This window comes from Wyeomyia smithii, chromosome 2 (assembly GCF_029784165.1).
Source record: "Wyeomyia smithii strain HCP4-BCI-WySm-NY-G18 chromosome 2, ASM2978416v1, whole genome shotgun sequence".
NCBI classification, from domain to species: domain Eukaryota; kingdom Metazoa; phylum Arthropoda; class Insecta; order Diptera; family Culicidae; genus Wyeomyia; species Wyeomyia smithii.
Genome location: NC_073695.1, coordinates 62,891,930 through 62,910,369, shown reverse-complemented (window position 1 = coordinate 62,910,369; position 18,440 = coordinate 62,891,930). Strand labels below are relative to the sequence as shown.

At 37.6% G+C, this 18,440-nt stretch overlaps 3 protein-coding genes across 5 annotated transcripts in view; 2 read left to right on the top strand and 1 right to left on the bottom strand.

Annotated features, from left to right (window-relative positions):
- LOC129722160 (tyrosine-protein phosphatase non-receptor type 61F) overlaps nucleotides 1–13,060 on the top strand; it is a 33,437-nt gene extending 20,377 nt beyond the window's left edge. For 2 of the 3 annotated variants that reach the window (XM_055675424.1, XM_055675426.1), the window contains exons 2-7: nucleotides 6,172–6,345; nucleotides 6,811–7,073; nucleotides 7,312–7,537; nucleotides 7,594–7,740; nucleotides 7,796–8,445; nucleotides 8,741–10,719. In XM_055675424.1, coding sequence (XP_055531399.1) covers nucleotides 6,172–6,345; nucleotides 6,811–7,073; nucleotides 7,312–7,537; nucleotides 7,594–7,740; nucleotides 7,796–8,445; nucleotides 8,741–8,942 — 1,662 coding nt within the window. In that variant the 3' untranslated portion in view covers nucleotides 8,943–10,719. Of the gene's footprint in view, nucleotides 1–6,171; nucleotides 6,346–6,810; nucleotides 7,074–7,311; nucleotides 7,538–7,593; nucleotides 7,741–7,795; nucleotides 8,446–8,740; nucleotides 10,720–12,739 lie in introns of those variants that run through there. The other variant, XM_055675425.1, reaches the window with a different exon arrangement.
- A 140-nt stretch (nucleotides 13,061–13,200) lies between these two features.
- On the top strand, nucleotides 13,201–14,631 carry LOC129722162 (immediate early response 3-interacting protein 1). The gene is made up of 3 exons (XM_055675428.1): nucleotides 13,201–14,223; nucleotides 14,283–14,387; nucleotides 14,519–14,631. The coding sequence occupies exons 1-3, from the start codon at nucleotides 14,136–14,138 to the stop codon at nucleotides 14,572–14,574; spliced, it is 249 nt and encodes an 82-aa protein (XP_055531403.1). The 5' UTR covers nucleotides 13,201–14,135; the 3' UTR covers nucleotides 14,575–14,631.
- A 34-nt stretch (nucleotides 14,632–14,665) lies between these two features.
- LOC129722161 (biogenesis of lysosome-related organelles complex 1 subunit 2) lies at nucleotides 14,666–15,587 on the bottom strand. Its single transcript, XM_055675427.1, has 3 exons — nucleotides 15,433–15,587; nucleotides 15,057–15,359; nucleotides 14,666–14,999 (listed from the first exon to the last, which is right to left on the bottom strand). Exons 2-3 carry the CDS (start codon nucleotides 15,351–15,353, stop codon nucleotides 14,871–14,873), a joined length of 426 nt encoding a protein of 141 aa, XP_055531402.1. The 5' UTR covers nucleotides 15,354–15,359; nucleotides 15,433–15,587; the 3' UTR covers nucleotides 14,666–14,870.
- Between the last annotated feature and the right edge of the window lie 2,853 nt (nucleotides 15,588–18,440).

The following is an 18,440-nucleotide window of genomic DNA, read 5'->3' as shown; positions in this document are numbered from 1 at the left end:
TGAAGAATCTACCCGGCAATGCCAAGAGGCGCTTGTTGAACTTGTTCAATAAGTTCCTGGAGCAAAACATTGTACCGCAGGATTGGAGGCAAGTGAAGGTGATCGCCATCCAAAAACCAGGGAAACCAGCTTCTGATCACAACTCTTATAGGCCGATTGCAATGCTATCCTGTATCCGGAAATTGATGGAAAAAATGATACTCCGTCGTTTAGACCATTGGGTCGAATCAAATGATCTACTATCAGATACTCAATTTGGCTTCCGCCGTGCCAAAGGGACGAATGATTGTCTTGCGTTGCTTTCAACAGATATTCAGCTGGCGGATGCTCGCAAAGAACAAGTGGCGTCTGCGTTCTTGGACATTAAGGGGGCTTTTGATTCCGTTTCTATTGACATTCTTTCGGGTAAACTTCACCGACAAGGATTTTCTCCAATACTGAACAATTTTTTGCACAATTTGTTGTCCGAAAAGCACATTTTACGCACGGCGATTTGGCAACTTTTCGCATTAGCTACATGGGTCTTCCCCAGGGCTCATGTTTAAGCCCCCTTCTTTACAACTTTTATGTAAATGTCGACGAATGTCTGGCAAATTCATGCACGATAAGACAACTTGCAGACGACAGTGTAATCTCTGTTACAGGAGCCAAAGCTGCCGATTTGCAAGGACCATTGCAAGATACCTTGGACAATTTGTCTGCTTGGGCTTTACAGCTAGGTATCGAATTCTCTCCGGAGAAGACTGAGATAGTAGTTTTTTCTAGGAAGCATGAACCTGCTCAGCTTCAAACACAATTAATGGGTAAAACGATTTCTCAGGTTTTGGTACACAAATATCTTGATGTCTGGTTCGACTCTAAAGGCACCTGGGGTTGTCACGTGAGGTATCTGATGAGAAAATGTCAACAAAGAGTGAATTTCCTTCGTACAATAACCGGACAATGGTGGGGAGCCCACCCAGGAGACCTTATAAGGCTTTACCAAACAACGATACTGTCTGTTATTGAGTACGGGTGTTTCTGCTTCCGCTCCGCAGCAAACACACATTTGATCAAACTGGAGCGAATACAATATCGTTGTTTGCGTATCGCCTTGGGTTGCATGCAATCGACCCATACGATGAGTTTGGAGATCTTAGCTGGAGTACTACCATTGAAAAACCGCTTCTGGAGCCTGTCTTCTCGTATTCTAATCAAATGTGAGGTCTTGAACCGTCCCGTGATTGAAAATTTTGAAAGGTTAATCGAACTTAATTCTCAAACCCGTTTTATGACATTGTATTTCAATCACATGTCCCAAAATATTAACCCTTCTTCGAATATTCCAAATCGTGTCGACTTATCAAATACTTCTGATTCTACTGTGTTTTTCGATACATCCATGATAGAAGAAACTCGTGGAATCCCGGATCATTTACGCGTGCAGCAGATCCCTAAAATTTTTCAATAAATATCGAAACATCACTTGCGACAATATGTACTACACTGACGGATCACTTTTTGATGGGTCCACTGGCTTCGGTATCTTCAATAACAATTTAACCGTCCCCCATAAGCTCGATAATCCTGCTTCTGTTTACGTCGCAGAATTAGCTGCAATTCAGTACACCCTAGGGATTATCGAAAAAATCCCCACGGACCATTATATCATCTTTACGGACAGTCTCAGTTCCATTGAGGCTCTCCGATCGATGAAAGATGTTAAGCACTCTCCGTATTTCCTGGGGAAAATACGGGAACATCTGAGTGCTTTATCCGAAAAATCTACTCAGGTTACCTTAGCGTGGGTCCCTTTTCACTGCTCGATACCGGGTAATGAGAAAGCGGACTCTTTGGCTAAGGTGGGCGCAACAAACGGTGATATTTCTGAAAGACCAATTGCCTTTAATGTATTTTTCGCATTTGTACGTCAGAATACGATCATCAGTTGGCAAAATTCTTGGACGAAGGGGGAACTGGGAAGGTGGTTACATTCCATAATCCCCAAGGTATCGACGAACCCGTGGTTCAAGGGGTTGGATGTAGGTCGGGATTTCATTTGCGTGATGTCCCGGCTTATGTCCAATCACCATAGATTTGACGCGCATCTCCGTCGTGTTGGGCTCGGGGAGAGTGGTATCTGTGCCTGTGGTGTGACCGTGACCGTGACGCCAGGTCTAGATTAATAACTTCCCTGCAGGCCGAAGGTAGGCAGCCGGCTGTTCCTGTTCGTGATGTCTTGGCGAGCCGTGACCTATCCTACATGTCCCTTATATACGTTTTCCTGAAATCCATCCACGCCCCAGTTTAGTCCTATCCCCTTCCACCTACATCCAACCAAACGACAAGAACACGTTAAGACCCCGGATCCGGAAACAGCAATCAGACCCGCACGATACTCTCAAGGCCCGATGGAAACAACCCAATATGCCAGTCCGCAATATCTTGGCCCAGCAGCGGAACAAATTGAATATGCTGCTTACCTCTGGCAATGAAAACCATCAAATGCAAAATATTCTAGCTTTAAGTTAGATTTAGTTTCAGCTCGTAGTCGGCAGCGAGGATAAAAAATTTGCTTTTAGTTATTAAGATACTTTAGAAAGTAAGCTACCAGATATAATTGGCGCCGTTAAACATTGAATTGTATTTGTGCCGTGTCAAATAAACTATAGATGAAGAAAAAAAAAAAACGCAATTATGGAATGCTTTTAAAAGCGGTCCCAATTATGAAACAATTTGCATCATATTATGGATCAAAATAATAAAAACAGTTTTTGGCAACAAAGTTATTCTATGAACCTTATTTAAATTATGTAATAGGAAAAAATATCATGTTCCATATCGTATTAAAATCTCGCATGGCCTGGTCAGATTTCATGTGGCTTTTGAGGTTATAGTGAGAACGAGAGTCTAGGTATGTCGCTCCCGAAGGTAGCGATGACCCATTGAATATGGTACATCAAAACTTTTTGCCGCTTTACTTAGCTTTCCTGTCCCGCGTGCTTTCGAAACAGTAAAACACTGTTTAGATTTCGTTTAAAGCTCAATAGAAGTTAATAGGGTGTTTTAATTGGTGAAAATCACATTTGAATCGAAGTGATTCATAATTGTGAAAAACTACCTTGTCTCGGTCCCTATTATGGAACACTTAGAAAATAATTTATTTTATAGAGAAACGCCTATCAACCATCAACATTTTGATGAATCGTGAAGAACTTGTCTTGATCTTTGTGTATGAGCTATTTTTGACTCGAGAATTAGCGATTATATTACATAAAACCTTATGAATGAGGAGCGCGCTACTTACGCTGGTTGAGAAAAACAATGTCAATATTATACCCTCATAAAAAACGCATTTATTTAGGGATAAAAACGTTTAAATAACATGAAACACAAAAGTGATCCGTAATTGTGGGAGTGTACCATAAAAACGATAAACTTAACAAAGATATACGTAACGTATATTAGCTGTTTTTGTATATGTACAGTGAATGTAATTGCTGGCAAATGAATAAAAAAAAAATAGCAGAAAACAAAATAAATCTTTTTAAACTTTAACTTCGTTGTAATTGTTGATTTCTATGATTTATTGCTGGAACTTGTTGATAATTTTGATTTTACTATCAAAGAGCCTGTGTAACGGCTTCGATATGATTTTCAGAGAAAGATTCATATAACAAATTTGATTTAATCAGAGTTAAATACGACTAAAACATTAATTATGATAACGTATGTATTGTTGGATTTGACAGATTTGGTTGGATTTGGCTTTTGAGGAAATAGAAGTAATTCTGAGGAAAAATTATTTGTGCTTATTCAACAACAACAATACGCTTGTACCGTATCAAATAAATAAATGTCAACTACAGGCGTAATATCGCTAAATGTAAACGGAATTCCTTTGAGTGTTGTTAAATAAATTTTACGAACAATTTCTGAATTTCTAAAAAAAGATTTTACGGAAGAATGCGAATAAAAATACGTAAGTCACTGAACAAACCAATTGACTTTGTCTGCGGACTCTGTAACCTCTGTAACTAAAAATCCCTCTATTTACAGTGTTTAGTCCCACGTTACCATTTCATACAATTCCTAGGGCTGTATATCTTGTAGTATTTTGTGTGATAACGACAAACTTTTTAGTAACACAGTTTCTGAGTGGTATAAAAATTTAACTTAGAAAGAATTTTTATAGGTTCCAGGTAGGCCAACCCTAGACTATTATTCGAATTTTCTCAATAGGCGCATTTTTCACCAATTTTCTTCAATACGTTAAGACGGAAAAAAAAATTTGATCAAAGGGTAGATGGAACGATTTTTTGTTATTATATTTTTTTAGATTCTTTGAACGTCTGATCAATCTGAACTTTTTATAAAGAATTATAATAACGAAACTTCACTTGATTTTTATTCAATAAACAACAATTGTTCAAAACTGTGTTTCCGTGTATATCAATAATTTTGGGATGTCAGGGTTGAATTAGCTACTATTTTTTATTGCATTTATTAAAGAGGTTTTCAGCCACTAGGCTGGTTCTTCTCTGTGAATGAGCTACTAAAAATGAATCTCAAAAATCCCGAAAAATCTGGATAAAATATTGAAACAAACCCATGGGAGAATATTTTAATCAGAATTTAACTTCTTCTTTCTATGTACTACATTTTCAAAATTTTAAAATGCAGACAACAAATTTACATTGGATATTCACCATGGCACCCTTCTCGTAAGAGTCAAATAAAGAATAGAACTGAAGATTGCTGATAAGTTTTAGGACATAATCTGCTTTAAAATCTTTACAATTTTGGCAATTTCTGTGATCACTTCTATGGAATTAGATTTACCAAACTAAGCTCGCGCAAAAATGTGTCAACGCAAAGTAATTTGTATCAATTGAATTCTATACTTTTACCCCGCTAAACAGTAACGCCGCAGAACTTTGTTAACTTCTTGATTCGAAGTATTGAAATAAATTTTAATTTTTGGGATAAAAAATTGGGTTTCGAGAAATCCATTTTTACCGCTAGCATCAGCACTAACCGTAGCGTTTTCGGTCCACTCGATCAACCCTGCTAAATGGAACGTTAAATGTTTATCAAGAAAAGTTCGCTTATTTTTAAATATAAGGTAAACGCGCCAAGCCATTTATAAGAAGAAGCAATTACAATTTACATCGAAATAATTCTCTACCCTTTTCCGCCGTCATCCACTTGTGTTTTGCCCGAGTGGCAATTCTGGGTAAATGTACAACTGAGTTGCTGAGCCAGCAGCGAGTGCCGGAGAAATGAAAGGAGAAAGGAACAGAAACTGTGTTGCAATTTTGCATGGCACAATGAGAACACAGTGCCCGGGCGCAAGCTGAAAGCATACACCATCCATGAAACAACACAAATGTATTACTAGTAGAAAACTAGACGTGCCACGGCACACTGTTTGCTACTTTGCTTGGCATAGAATGAATAGCGGGGACAGACAGTCAAACCGAACCCCGCACTTCCTTGTTTTGCAAACCCGACCTCTCCGTTCCAGGCGGGACGGAATAAACCGTCACTCATTCACATTGGAGGAAACGCTGCTCCATCGAATGCAGACACTGGAACAATAAATGAAAACATTGATCCACAAAGCTGTAAGAGAGAGATTCGTTTACCACCGTTATAGGCTGTTGATTTGGGTAAACTATAAGTTATGTAATACATCAAACCACTAATTTGGCCTTCACACCAACATTTTTTTTTCTAACTGTGCTTCGACTTACGCGAATAATTTCAAAACTTCCGGGGCACAAAGTTATCCTCCGGTGACGGTAGTCTGTAATGCAATACATGCGATCTGAATTTGATTGAATTGACACTTGCCACTTAAGTAGCTTTGTTTTTGTTGGCCCTCTGTGTCCGACTTACCCATTTAGGTGCAGTGACTGCATATTGATATTATAGCTGCTAATAATTTCAATTTTACTGAAATTATATAAAATGCAGTTGTTTTGGTACGAGGGGAAAATCACTAAATTTCTATTTTTTTCTAGTTACAAAGCAACATTGGCCCTAGGGTCGAATGTAATTGTTTCTGCGCCTACATTTCGCACAGCCTTAACCGACACCTATTTCCTTCTCCATTCTAGTTCGGTTCCGCGCGAGGTTTTTCCATCTATTGCTTTATTTCATGCTACTCTATATTGCTTTTCATTGCAGGAAATCCGCGAAAAGAGTGAACAGGAAGCACGGCAGAAGGTTTTTTCCACCGATGAGTCAAAAAAGTTAGACAACCGACGACTGAACCGGTACCGCGATGTGTCCCCCTACGACCATTCCCGGATTGTGCTGAAACGAGGCGAAACAGATTACATCAATGCCAATTTGGTTAAGGTAAGAATCCCTTGAACAAGAATGTACCTTTAGGTTCATTTCATCCCAGCACGACTTCATGGATATCAGAAACTGAATACACTAAAGTCGCTTTTTACGCGGGGGATACGTGCCGTGTAAAAAAACCGCGTAAATTCCGGAATCCGCGTAAAAAAACCGCGTATATTCCGGGATCCGCGTGAAAAAAGCTGCGTAAAAAAACCGCATCAAAAGCGACCTTAGTGTACTCTAAATAATTTGTCAAATTCCTTGAGATTAAGTGTAGTTTTGTTACTGATATTCTGAATCAGTCCTTCTTATGACCTAGTATGTATTAAAAACACGTCACGTAACATAAACCGAGCCGAAGGAAATTTCTGTGTGTGTCTCTATTGTACAATAGCGTTTCATTTGGAGGGCCAAATTGTCTGAAAAAGACACCGATAGACTACAAGTGTAAACTAATAACTTACATTTTTCTCGCAGATGGATCGTGCTGATCGGAAGTATATCCTCTGCCAAGGACCACTTCCGCTAACCGTGGGCCACTTTTGGCTAATGGTGTGGGAGTATAACTCACGAGCGATCCTGATGCTGAACAAGCTGATCGAGAAAAAACAGATCAAATGTCATCTCTACTGGCCGGAAAAGATGGGTGAAGAGCACAAACTGGAACTGCCGGAAGTGCAGCTGGCCGTCGAGTACTTGAAATGTGTTGAGTACAAGAATTTTTGCAAACGTACTTTCCGGTAAGTTGTCAACTTAGTTATAGTTTAGCGATTGTTTCTAGCCCAACCTGGCGACGTGCAATTTAAATTGCCTTGCATGTGTCTTGTAGTGAGGGCGAATTATTGATTTCCCGTTCACACACGGAAATGATACCATTTGGTAACAATTGGATGCTATCTCATGCGTGAAATAGCTGTCCGGTCGACGTAATGTGACGCTTAGTTATTTAACTTTATTTCTCGTTCATATCAATTCCAGGCTAACAGACTTGGAATCGAGTAAAACTCGTGAAGTGGTACAATTTCATTATACAACATGGCCTGATTTTGGCATTCCTAGTTCACCAGTTGCATTTTTACAATTTCTAAAAGAGGTTCGTGATTCAGGAACACTCGATAAAGATGTTGGTCCTCCAATAATTCACTGCAGTGCGGGTATCGGCCGGTCCGGTACGTTCTGTCTGGTGGACTGTTGTCTGGTGTTGGTGAGTTATGATTGAAAATTATCTCCGATGGCGTATAAACCATTTGCTCGTTCCAGATCGATAAAGAAGGCGAAAATAAAGTTTCAGTTCAGGATGTGCTGTTGGAGCTGCGACAATTTCGTATGGGACTGATTCAAACTGTGGATCAACTATATTTTTCATATCAAGCTATTATTGAAGGCATGAAACGAATGAATAATTCTGTAAGTACTCTGATTATGTTTTGTAACTACCAATCAAAACTCTCCACTGTTTCAGTCCTTAGAAGACTTCGAAGAGCTGTCTGTGGTGGTGGCTAGTAGCCAACCGACATCAGATCAGGATACAGAAAACGACGATACTCCACCGCCTCTACCACCGCCTCGATCACACTCGCTCACAATCACCCAAAAGCCGCTGCCATTGATCCCGAACAGCGAGAGCGTACACGAAGATTTTATCACCTGTCAAGAGCGAGATATGGTAAATAATCTAATGAACTTGGAAAAAAGCAAGCAATACGAGATTAGTAAAAACCGACCTCTGCCGCCGTTACCGAAGGAGAGTCCCTTGGACAAAGTACATGAAGCGAAGAGTTCCGATGATAGCGGTGCCTCCGGCAGCAGCAGCGAGCCGGATGAACTTATCGACGAAATCGATAGCGAGGAAGAAACCGACGAAGAGAACAATAGTGATAACATTGAAAGTTCGGTGTTGGACGAAACCACGATAACTAGCTCTTCGACGATGACAACAACGACGACAAGCGCGACGGCCACTGGCGCGAGTAGTAACACATCCACACTAGAGTCGAATCGAGGAGAAGTCGGAAAGTCCTTTGACGCGACCGCAACATTACCACCAGTGCCGAACGGTCTGGATGGTAACAGTGCAGGCGAAGAGGGTGTTTCTAGCCCGGAAAGGGAACTGTAAGCATTCATCCTCAATGCCTATTTTGATTTTTCACATTCCTAATTTTTTTTTTGTTATGTTTTGTGTTTTTGTTTTCATGTAATTTATCTTATACTTTTTATTCCTATTCCATATCTTTAGTTTCGTTTCTCAATATCTGTATATGTAACATCACTTGCTTATTTCTTCTCATTTCTCTAATTTTGTTCTGTTGTTTAACCCAATTGCTCTTTTCATTTTCTACTTTCCTTTATTTTACTACACAAATATAATTATTTTTGCATCTAACCCAATTGCTCCCTTCCTTTTCAGGTCACCAAATGCGGAATTGCGTCGCCGGAAGCGCCTCGAGCGTCAAACAGCCATGGAGGAGAAGATTCGCGAAATCAAACGAAAACAGAAAGAGGTGGAGAGTAAGGCGTCCCCGAAAAAACGCAGGTCATTAATCCTTACCATCGCGGCCGGTGTCTGTATCGGTGTGCTTTGTGTGTATCTGTACACTCGAAATTTGTAATCACACCGAATGCAGACCAGGCGTCATATTGCGTCTTTTGGCAGTTTCTTTTGCGCTATCATTAACATCCGCTATTGTGGGCTCAGCTTCCTACCTCCTTAATTCCTTTATTGATCTGTGAAAGTTTGACCTTTGCTGTTCAATCGAGTGAGCAAGGTACTGTAGAGTGGAAGTTCAGAACCAATTCAGCGAACTATTGTTTCGTCGTCGATTAGAAACAGCAAGTATATACAACGGTGTTTTTAATCTTATCAATCATCAACTAAGATATAGTGAACGAATAATCGTATAAACAAAGGGGTTGATGTTTTGAAGCGGAACACAGTGACGAAATTTTGTTATTTAAAAAGTAGCGCAAGTAGACAGTTCAGAAAACGCCATCTGTTCCAGTTTATTTTGTTAGTTTTTTTTCGAATTTTTATTCATTCCAAGAGCACTTCTTGCAGGAAACCAGAACGCAGTTACAGTGTAGAAAGTAATGAACATATATCTATCGTCGACAATGTTCCATCATTCTTACAAACTCATTAATCATCCAAAAAATAAAACCACGGGACTGATTGGAACGCAGGATAACCTGGGACGCTTGTGCGCACAGGTGTCCCTTATAGTGGAACTTTTGGGCTTTAGCATTAGGTTTAGAAACAATTCGTGCTTTACCTTATCAAGCTTTTGTAATTACCTATTATATGTATACTATTTGGTTACCTATCTACACAGAACGCGCCCAAGCTTGAAAGCAGCGTACTGGAGATATACTTTGCTACGCATGATGCAGATTAGAGAGTATTTTTAAATTTTACCAGGCTAAGATAACAATTATTTATACGCGTTGGAAAAAGTTCTTTCATGAATAATTTGGAGCGAATGGTTAAAAATTTTCGACAGATGTGGAATTTTTAACCATCGTGTTCATGTCGGTATCACAATCTTAGTTTTTCTGCTTTTTTTAAAGATGATAAATTCTACACCCGCGTATCGCTGAATTAAACGATTTTCAATACATTTTAATTTTGTGGGGTGATTTCATTTTACGCAAAAAAGGAACATCGCATTCAACACGATTCGGCTGACGTACAGATGCAAGAAATACTGGAATAAATGTGATAGGCTACGTTTCGAAGTGGTAGAACTAAGACAGTAAAGCCATCCAGCTTAAGTAACCTTGAGAAGATTTGTGATTACCGAACCTATGTTTAACAGCAACATCTCTTTCCGGTACCACATGTAAGAGAACAACCGCGGAACAGAATGAGTTGTCCGGCACAAGACAGGGAAGAGAGCTCTGCACTTTATTTTATAAAACTGTTGAAGTTTTAAATTCCAGTTCAGGTAGTTTTTGTGGAGGAGAGGAAGTATGAACAGAAAAACAGTAGAAATACTGTGCAAGAAAAGAAGCTAGAGTTGTATATCCGAGTTACGAGAACATCGTCCATGTTTTAGAGATAGAGATTTACATTTTTCTACCAATGGAATATTTGATTATTTTCAAAACAAAAAAAGTGTGAATAATAGAACACAGCATTGTGAAAAATATAAATATTTCACTATTATTTTTTCTATCAAAGATGAGCGTAGTTTATCGTATTAGATCGTTTTGTAACGAAACATGAACGAACTTTATTCAGTGAACATACAGCTGCAGAGTAGGGAAGCTAAGATGAATAGAATAACTTCAATGCTGCACTATATATTAATAAACACATTGTATAGATGACTGTTTTAGAGAAATTATAAAAAAATTAAAGATAAAGATGCAATTGGTAAAACAAAATTACATGGTTTGTTTTATTTTAGCCATTTTCTGTTTTTACACTTTCGTTTCTTTATAGCAGAGGAAACCAAAAGCAAAAATGTATAGTTTAAGCCACAGAAACAAAGGTAGGACCTATTCCTTAATTATTACACAGTAGCTAACTCTTCAAATGTAATGCTGTTTGGCCTCTTCCCTGTCGGGTGCGAACGTACGTGAGCAGAATGAGAGAGTGCGTGTGCTAGACATATATGCACTGGAGTAGTTTTAATTTTCATAAAAGCTGGAAAGTTGAATCAGATTAAGTATAAGAAATTCTAATCCTGGTTGAACCCAGAGACTTTGGTATATCTCTTTACTTGAAACTATGAATTTTTTTCTGGTTAACATATTGTGAAAAAAATACAGATAAAACCAGCCTTATATCAAGTAAATCGTTGAAATTCCTACTAAAAAGTGTATCTAAAAGTAACCGTAAACTGCCGTTATTCGCATAACAGTCCTATGTAAAATTCCTATTTTCTTGTTTTTTTTTTTGCGGAAATATGTCCGTTTTGGTTTCAAGAATAGCCGTTAAAATTGAGGTTGCGAGAATCAAACCTTATTGTTTAACCTTATTTACATAGGACTATTATGCGAATAGCGGCAGTAAAAGGCTTTGAGAATTCATTTTTCCAGAAAATCGACCACTAAAATTTTTGACTAATTCTCTTGCCAGAAATTGAAGCCGAATTTTACATGATCTGGCAGAGATCATTGTTCAAACTACTCTAAAGTGCATATGTGAATGAGAGATAGATAAATCAGAAAAACTAGATTTCGTTGACATTATGTAGACCCTAGCTGTAGTTTCATGACGGCTTTGAGTAACTCTCTACGAAATTTTATGTATATTTTTTGTGTCTTATTGCTTAGTGTTTATTTCATAATAGAGGGAATAATTGTAAAACTCATGGTTTCCGAAACTTCAGTTAATTTCGGCCTCAAGAGTTGTTTTATGGGGGGACTTACTCTAGAAAGTTAAAAAATAGAATAATTGCTTTGATTTGTTTTTCGGATGTTTAGAGTAAGGTGATGGGTTCGGGTATTTTGGCTATTGATTAAGGTAGGGTAGCGAACGGCTTCGTCAGTGGTTTCCTTCGGCAGGTTTTTCGCAGCAATTTATGTAGAAACCTACCGAAGCCGTTCTCTACCCTATATTGATGTATTTCTAGTAAGTATTACGCTGTTGGCAGCGTTTCTATCGAAACCATGTTATTTTTCGACCTTCCAGAGTAGGGCCCCCCTTATGTTTGAAATTAGGTAAAAAACTAAATGACTAAAATGCACTTCTCACCGGAAGCTAGGATAATTTTTTTTATAAAATCTGGAAAATGGTAATTCTACAAATTCTTGCAGAATATTCAGTTGTAAACAATCTTTTTTGTGTCGTCACTTTGATCAGTTCGGTATTTTTTATGTTATAATTTTTCAGTTTCCAAATTGTCAAAATGGAAAATGCATAACGGTCAGCAAACCTTTTTCAAATCTGAAAGAGTCTGTTTTCGAGCCATTACTTTCCCGTTATGACCGACAGCAGAGATGATCATGCAAAGAAATGACGTTGATACTTATATAAAATTGACAACAGACGGATTTTATACCAACTCGACAATTGAATAGGGGTTCAACTTTTTCTTTTTTAAACTCAGAAAAGCAAATTTCATCAATTAGTGTAGGAATTGACTGAATTTATTTCAAATCGTGACTTTTTAAAATTATAACGTTTGTAAAGCTATAACTTTTTCATTACCGAATATTAAATGCTGAATGAAGTATAAGCAAAATTTTATTCACATCGAAAAGAATCACATACAGAGATTTTTTATCTAATCAAATCTATGCTTGACATGTATTTAGATGTGCATCAGATTGTTGCAATACTGCCTTAAATGCAATTTTGAATTTTTGTGAGCTTAAACTTTTAGTTATACTTTCTTTTACATGAATTCACATTATACATAAGGTAAATATTTTCTCAATTCAACACACTTTGTACTTACAGGAAACAACAGGAAACGGAAAAATGATATTTGCAAATCCCGTGGAAGATTTACTTCATCTGTTGCATCTAGATCAGTCGAGGTCTGCCACACTGAAAAAAAAGAATTGTCCAAGCGGGTTTAGCGTTATAGATATAGACTTTTTCAGCACTCTCACTATCCACGTCAACCAGCCGGCCATTAGAACAAAAAACACCGTTTAACAACACACCAGTTAGAATAGCATTAAACCTTAAACCTAACGACCTGTATTTGCGTACGTAACGAGTAGAAACTGAAATCAATTACTTTTGTGGGAATAACACGTTCTTACATCACTCACCTTCATCAAACCAAAATAGAAAAAAAGAAGACTGCATTATTAACAATTAACAATTTATACGATAGAAAATAGCAAGGCTTTAGTATGGAGCGTAGAAGTGCGTAACATTAGGCAGGCAAACATTACCGATACAATAGCATCTTGATACAATTTAATTTTCTACAGGCTTTAAAATGATCTGAGACTTGAGGCAGATTCGAATTGGCGCACGGTTCTGTGTGCAATATTCCTACACATTCATTTGTGACACTTACACTAGCAATCAGGTATTGAATTAACAATAGCAGTACATAATAAGGTCAGCAAACAAACACAACGCGTCAATGAATTATATAGGATTTGATTATTGTTTCATTTTCGTATTTTATTCGATAAGGGTCACGTAACGATAATTAGAAAACCTTGCCTGTTTCGTTCTGTTCGAAATATCGGTGGTTTGTTTTCGTTAAATCATAGGAATAATTGAATTGGATTTCACTGTTGTGTTAAAGTGATGTTGACATAATTGGTTGGCTGTTTATGTTTTCACATCTTACCATTTACGTAGTTGGTTGTGGATTGAAATACTTACGTATATTTCAACTTTATAAAAAGCATCGTCAAAATCTGTAGCATTTAAAAATTAGATATTTTGTAGCGGTTATTGTAATGCAAGAGAAAAAAGGTGACAAGTAAACTGATCCGTTTATAAACAGAAACATGGTTTGATTTTAGTTGTCTTGCGAAGATCCTGTTTAGTAATTTAGTTTTCCAATTGAAAAGTACTTATTCTTGGAAATAATCCTGGTGCGATATCAAGCCATGTGACGGTATCGACAGAAAAGCCTTTTTTATTTCATAACGTAAGGTGCGTTACGTGGCGTTACTTAACATGGGTGATGACGTTTCGACAAGCTGTCAAATTTTTCACCGAACTGGCGACTTTGAGCAAGCTGAAACATAAAGAAAAACAAACGGATTATGCGTGTCGCTGGGATGGATTTTGCAGCATAAAACCTACTAATTTCGGGAAACAGTAAGGACGTTTTATTTTATTTGTGATTCAGTTAGTTTGGCGTAAAAATTTTGCGTTCGTCATGTTTACGCTGTGGACTCTCGTTGAAGCATCCCTGCTCTGTTTGAATGCGATATGCATTCTGCACGAAGAGAGATTTTTGTCGAAATGTGAGTGAATATTAGGTCCTGCTGTTAAACATAATTAATATACTGGATTTTTTTTCCAGTTGGTTGGGGCGCAACTGCTGCTCAGATTCAGGGATTCGGTGAAGCTCCTACAGTGAAAGCACAGATTTTGAATTTGGTCCGGTCCATACGAACTGTAGCCAAAAGTAAGTATGGCAAGATATTTGATTCATGGTAAACTGTGTTCATGGTCCAAAATATGTATAATTAAAAAAAAAAAATAACTAAGAAAATTCAATTAACCTCTGATTGTTACCACATTTACATCTATTTTCAGTACCTTTGATATTTCTCAACGTGTTAGCGATAATATTTAAACTAGTACTAGGGTAGTTGAAACAATTGTATATGTGCGGCACTGTTTTGTATTATAAAACTGTATATTGAGAATTCTATACAAGCTTTAATATAAAAGAAATTTCCATAGGTAAAATAATCACCATTTAATACATATTACGGCATATAACTACTTGTGAATACAATTATCTATTGCTAATACCTCGGCAGTAAGACTATGATTTAATTTCAGATTCTCTACTATGAGTGAAATAATTACATGTTATGAAATTTTATGTACAAGAAATCAAATTAAAAATAATCACTTTAGCTAACATATCACAGAAACTCAATCATTTCTTAGCTTTCACTGATTTAAATTTGTTCTCTAACCGAATCGTATATGCGTCAAGCTGGTATGCTGCAGCTTCCAGTTTATCGACAGTCAATTCGATATCCTCTATCTTCCTTAATAAAGGTTTCTGAAAAAATTATACTATAAGCAAAGAATACCACGAATAGAGCCAATCTTCGCATACCAATTCTTCGTACTTCTGGTTAAGCTCACCGTTCTTGGCTGCAATGGATTCCGACATTTGTCTCATCTCGGAAACCTTTCCCATCATTGCTTTGTTCATGTTTTCGATCAGCTTGTAATCCTCTACGGTAGAACTCAACTCGTGAGAGATGTAATCGCCGGTTTTCTGAAACATTTTGGTCGCCAACCGGGATAGGTTTGGGTCGTGTGCATCGAACGGTTCGAAGCTGGACGTCGACGTAGATAATGTTGGACCCCGCTTTGGCGAATCTGTCACTCCGTCATATTCTTCTTCCATGGTTTCCTTAATGGAAAATAGAACAGAACGGAAAAAATCTTAGAGTGCCCACTGAAAATTGGTTGTTGAAAGCACTCACAATTATCAGTGTTATGTTTGAAAAAGTATATTTTTTGGAATTTTATTATATTTTTACGAATTCACGGCAACAAGACGATGCTAATGTTTTTATTTTGCAATTTAACATTTAACGAGATGTAAGCGTACAAAAGAGTCAAGCGCAGAGCTGCTAGTCGTTACCGACAGCAGAGATGCCAGTTGTTTTTGAAAAATATCTTCAACTTTCCGGAAACTGGAAAAATCTGCTTGGAATCTTAAAAAAAAAATCGGAATACTTCGTGCTTAGGGCGAAACTAAAAAATTGTATAAACAAAGATTTCATCGAAAAAAAAAACAAAGAGAGTTCACAAAAAAAAATCAGCGAACCGTTACACTGCGTGAAGTCATGGCAATATTCGTATACTACATAATACACTCAGTGAAGGGGCGTATTCTGAGAAGTGTGGGGGGCCGCCATGCAAAATTACATTACGTGAGGGTGGGCGGGGTATTGAAAATTTCTAAATTTCGTGTTACGTAATATACGAATGTTCCTCAACATGCTAAATTGGGTTACGTGAGGGTGGGGTGTATAGAGATAAGTGACTTTCACCTACGCACACTAGTAAACGTGTAAACCCGTGTAAAGTTGCTTTTGTTTCTTCCAACCTGTAAATAATCGCATCTCGTTGCTTCGACTTTTATCATTTTTTCACCATTTGTGGTCGATTATATTTAGCGCCTTCTTCCGAATTCTGATCACGAATGAGAAAATTTATTCAGAAACAAGTTTAAAACATATAATGAGTGTTCAACTGAATTTTTGTCCAGCGGCTAAAACATAGCATTGCAATCAAATGCTATTTATAAATATTTTCCCTAACTAGTGGCACTAACACATTCGTACGTAAAAAAAGGTCTATAAGACAATCCACGAGTGACGTTTCATTGCTTGTACGTTTGTTATTGTTGTTGTTTGTCGAGTTGCAAAACAAAAACACAACCGAACACAAGATCTTTTAGTGCTTGAAAATAAATCTAAAGTGATATTCTATTGCTGTGTAAAGGATTGCCCCACGCAATTGGCCCTGACACAAGTAAAAGAGATTTTTAAGGCTGTTCGCACCTACGCGAACTCTCATATGCAATTGTCAATTTATGTGTGAAAACAAAAGCAAAAATATTTCCCTCCTTCACCTTCGCAAGTAAAAACTAAACCAATATCAACAGAGTCGTCAGGGCCAATACCAGAGCAACCAATCGGACAACTTTTGTTTTTCACGCTTTTCGATGCGGATTGCTTCCAAGTTGCGACCGTTCGTACAAACCTGAAGAAGCTGTTAAAAGTTGGAAACAAACTGAAACCAGCTGAGGGGCCATCCACATACCACGTTAACAGCTTGGGGGGGGGGGGGGGGGTATGGGTAATGTCCACGGTTCATACAATATTTTTATAATTTATATGGGCAGTTGTCCATATAAATTCTAGAATCTGTTCACGTGGAATGTGGATGGCCCCTGATTAGGGATACCATCCGTCCTGATTTAGCAGGACATGTCCTGATTTTGAGCCCCGTTTGGCATATATCAAGATGGCTTGACAAAGTATTTTTTTTTTTAATTCTTTTATCACCAATATTTAGTGGTTAATTTGTGAGTTCGAAATCTAATTTGTGGTAATTTGTGGTTAAGTGGTTTCCGAGAAATTTTCAAAAAACTGAGTCAAGCCATCTTGAAACTTGATTTTTCTTTAAATGAATCGGACAACGATGATATATAGATCAATCGAAAGCTCTTAATTTGTGGTTCACGAAAATGTAATTTTTAACGTCATAATTACTAGTGTTTGTACAGAAATTTGTGTTTTATTGTTCACGTAGTTCTACGTTTTGTTTATTTGTTGATGACGCTGCTGTCCGCTAGTGGCGTTGGCTGTTTGCGGTTTTTGTCACTGCTATACTGAGCGTGTGGGGAATATGGTAAATATCGTGATTCGGGAAACTTAGCCAACACACTTGCTACTTGAATGCAATCCAAATTCGACGGATTATTTTTCGAGCGCACAGAGAACTAACTCGAGTGGAAACCTGGCCAAAATTATTTTCGCTACTGTTTAGTAACATGTTGGAAAATATTTGAGTGAGAAGTGGAAGTGGCTGGTTCGAGTATTGTATCAAAGAGTAACCCTAAATATCACGCACATAACATGATGTTTACATTTACAGAGCCTATGTGGTTTCATTAATGTTGTTGAATAGATGAAGAAATACGCTCGTATAATTTGTGTTCGCAAAACGGGCAGCGGAACAAATCGAAGAATTTACAAGAAAAATGATGTAGCAAAATATCTTCATTTTGAATTTTCAATTTGTTGCTCACAGATTATATGATGCCTCGTGGAACCTTCGTAGGTTGGAAAAAGGCTTTTGGACGGAGTGTTGTTTACCAGGACTACTGATTCTGTGCATCAAGTTAATTTTAAGTTAACTTGAATTAGTTGAAGTTCATTCACTTAACTAATCTCATTTAATCTTTGTTGAACTTAAACTCTGTTTTAAGCATGAGGCAGGTATTCGTCAAAATATGTCATGAACAACATTTTTCAAACGGGTCTGTTAATGCTATATTAGGACTATCACCCTAAAAAGGAACATCGAATGTAACTCTACACAACTCCACACCGCACAAAGAGAAACTCATTATTTTATTCGCTCTCTTTACTGTAAGCTAGATCGAAAGAATATTTCATTCTCAATCGAATAAAAAACGTCATAGACACAACACTATACATCTAATTCTCTATCGCGATCAATAAAGATTAGAGCAGAGAGTGACCACGTTGTTCAGTGGAACAAGATAGTGTCGAATTTTTGACTCTGTGATATCACGATCGGTCCTGCATCCAACTTAAATCACCATCCGGAGAACCAGCATTTCGCCCGTTACCGGATGAGATATTTGCGAGGATGTGATGTTATGAACTTCCATTTCCCCGATGATTATATGATCGGATTCTGCGAGATTTGATAACTCTTTCAAAATTGAAAA

What these genes read in the sequence shown, in the direction of transcription:
- LOC129722162 (XM_055675428.1), top strand. Translation starts at nt 14,136, where the DNA reads ATGTTTACGCTGTGGACTCTCGTTGAAGCATCCCTGCTCTGTTTGAAT. An exon ending in AGAGAGATTTTTGTCGAAAT is followed by an intron (nt 14,224 to 14,282) that starts GTGAGTGAATAT and finishes TTTTTTTTCCAG; the next exon opens with TTGGTTGGGGCGCAACTGCT. An exon ending in CATACGAACTGTAGCCAAAA is followed by an intron (nt 14,388 to 14,518) that starts GTAAGTATGGCA and finishes ATCTATTTTCAG; the next exon opens with TACCTTTGATATTTCTCAAC.
- LOC129722161 (XM_055675427.1), bottom strand. Translation starts at nt 15,353, where the DNA reads ATGGAAGAAGAATATGACGGAGTGACAGATTCGCCAAAGCGGGGTCCA. An exon ending in ACCAGAAGTACGAAGAATTG is followed by an intron (nt 15,000 to 15,056) that starts GTATGCGAAGAT and finishes TAATTTTTTCAG; the next exon opens with AAACCTTTATTAAGGAAGAT.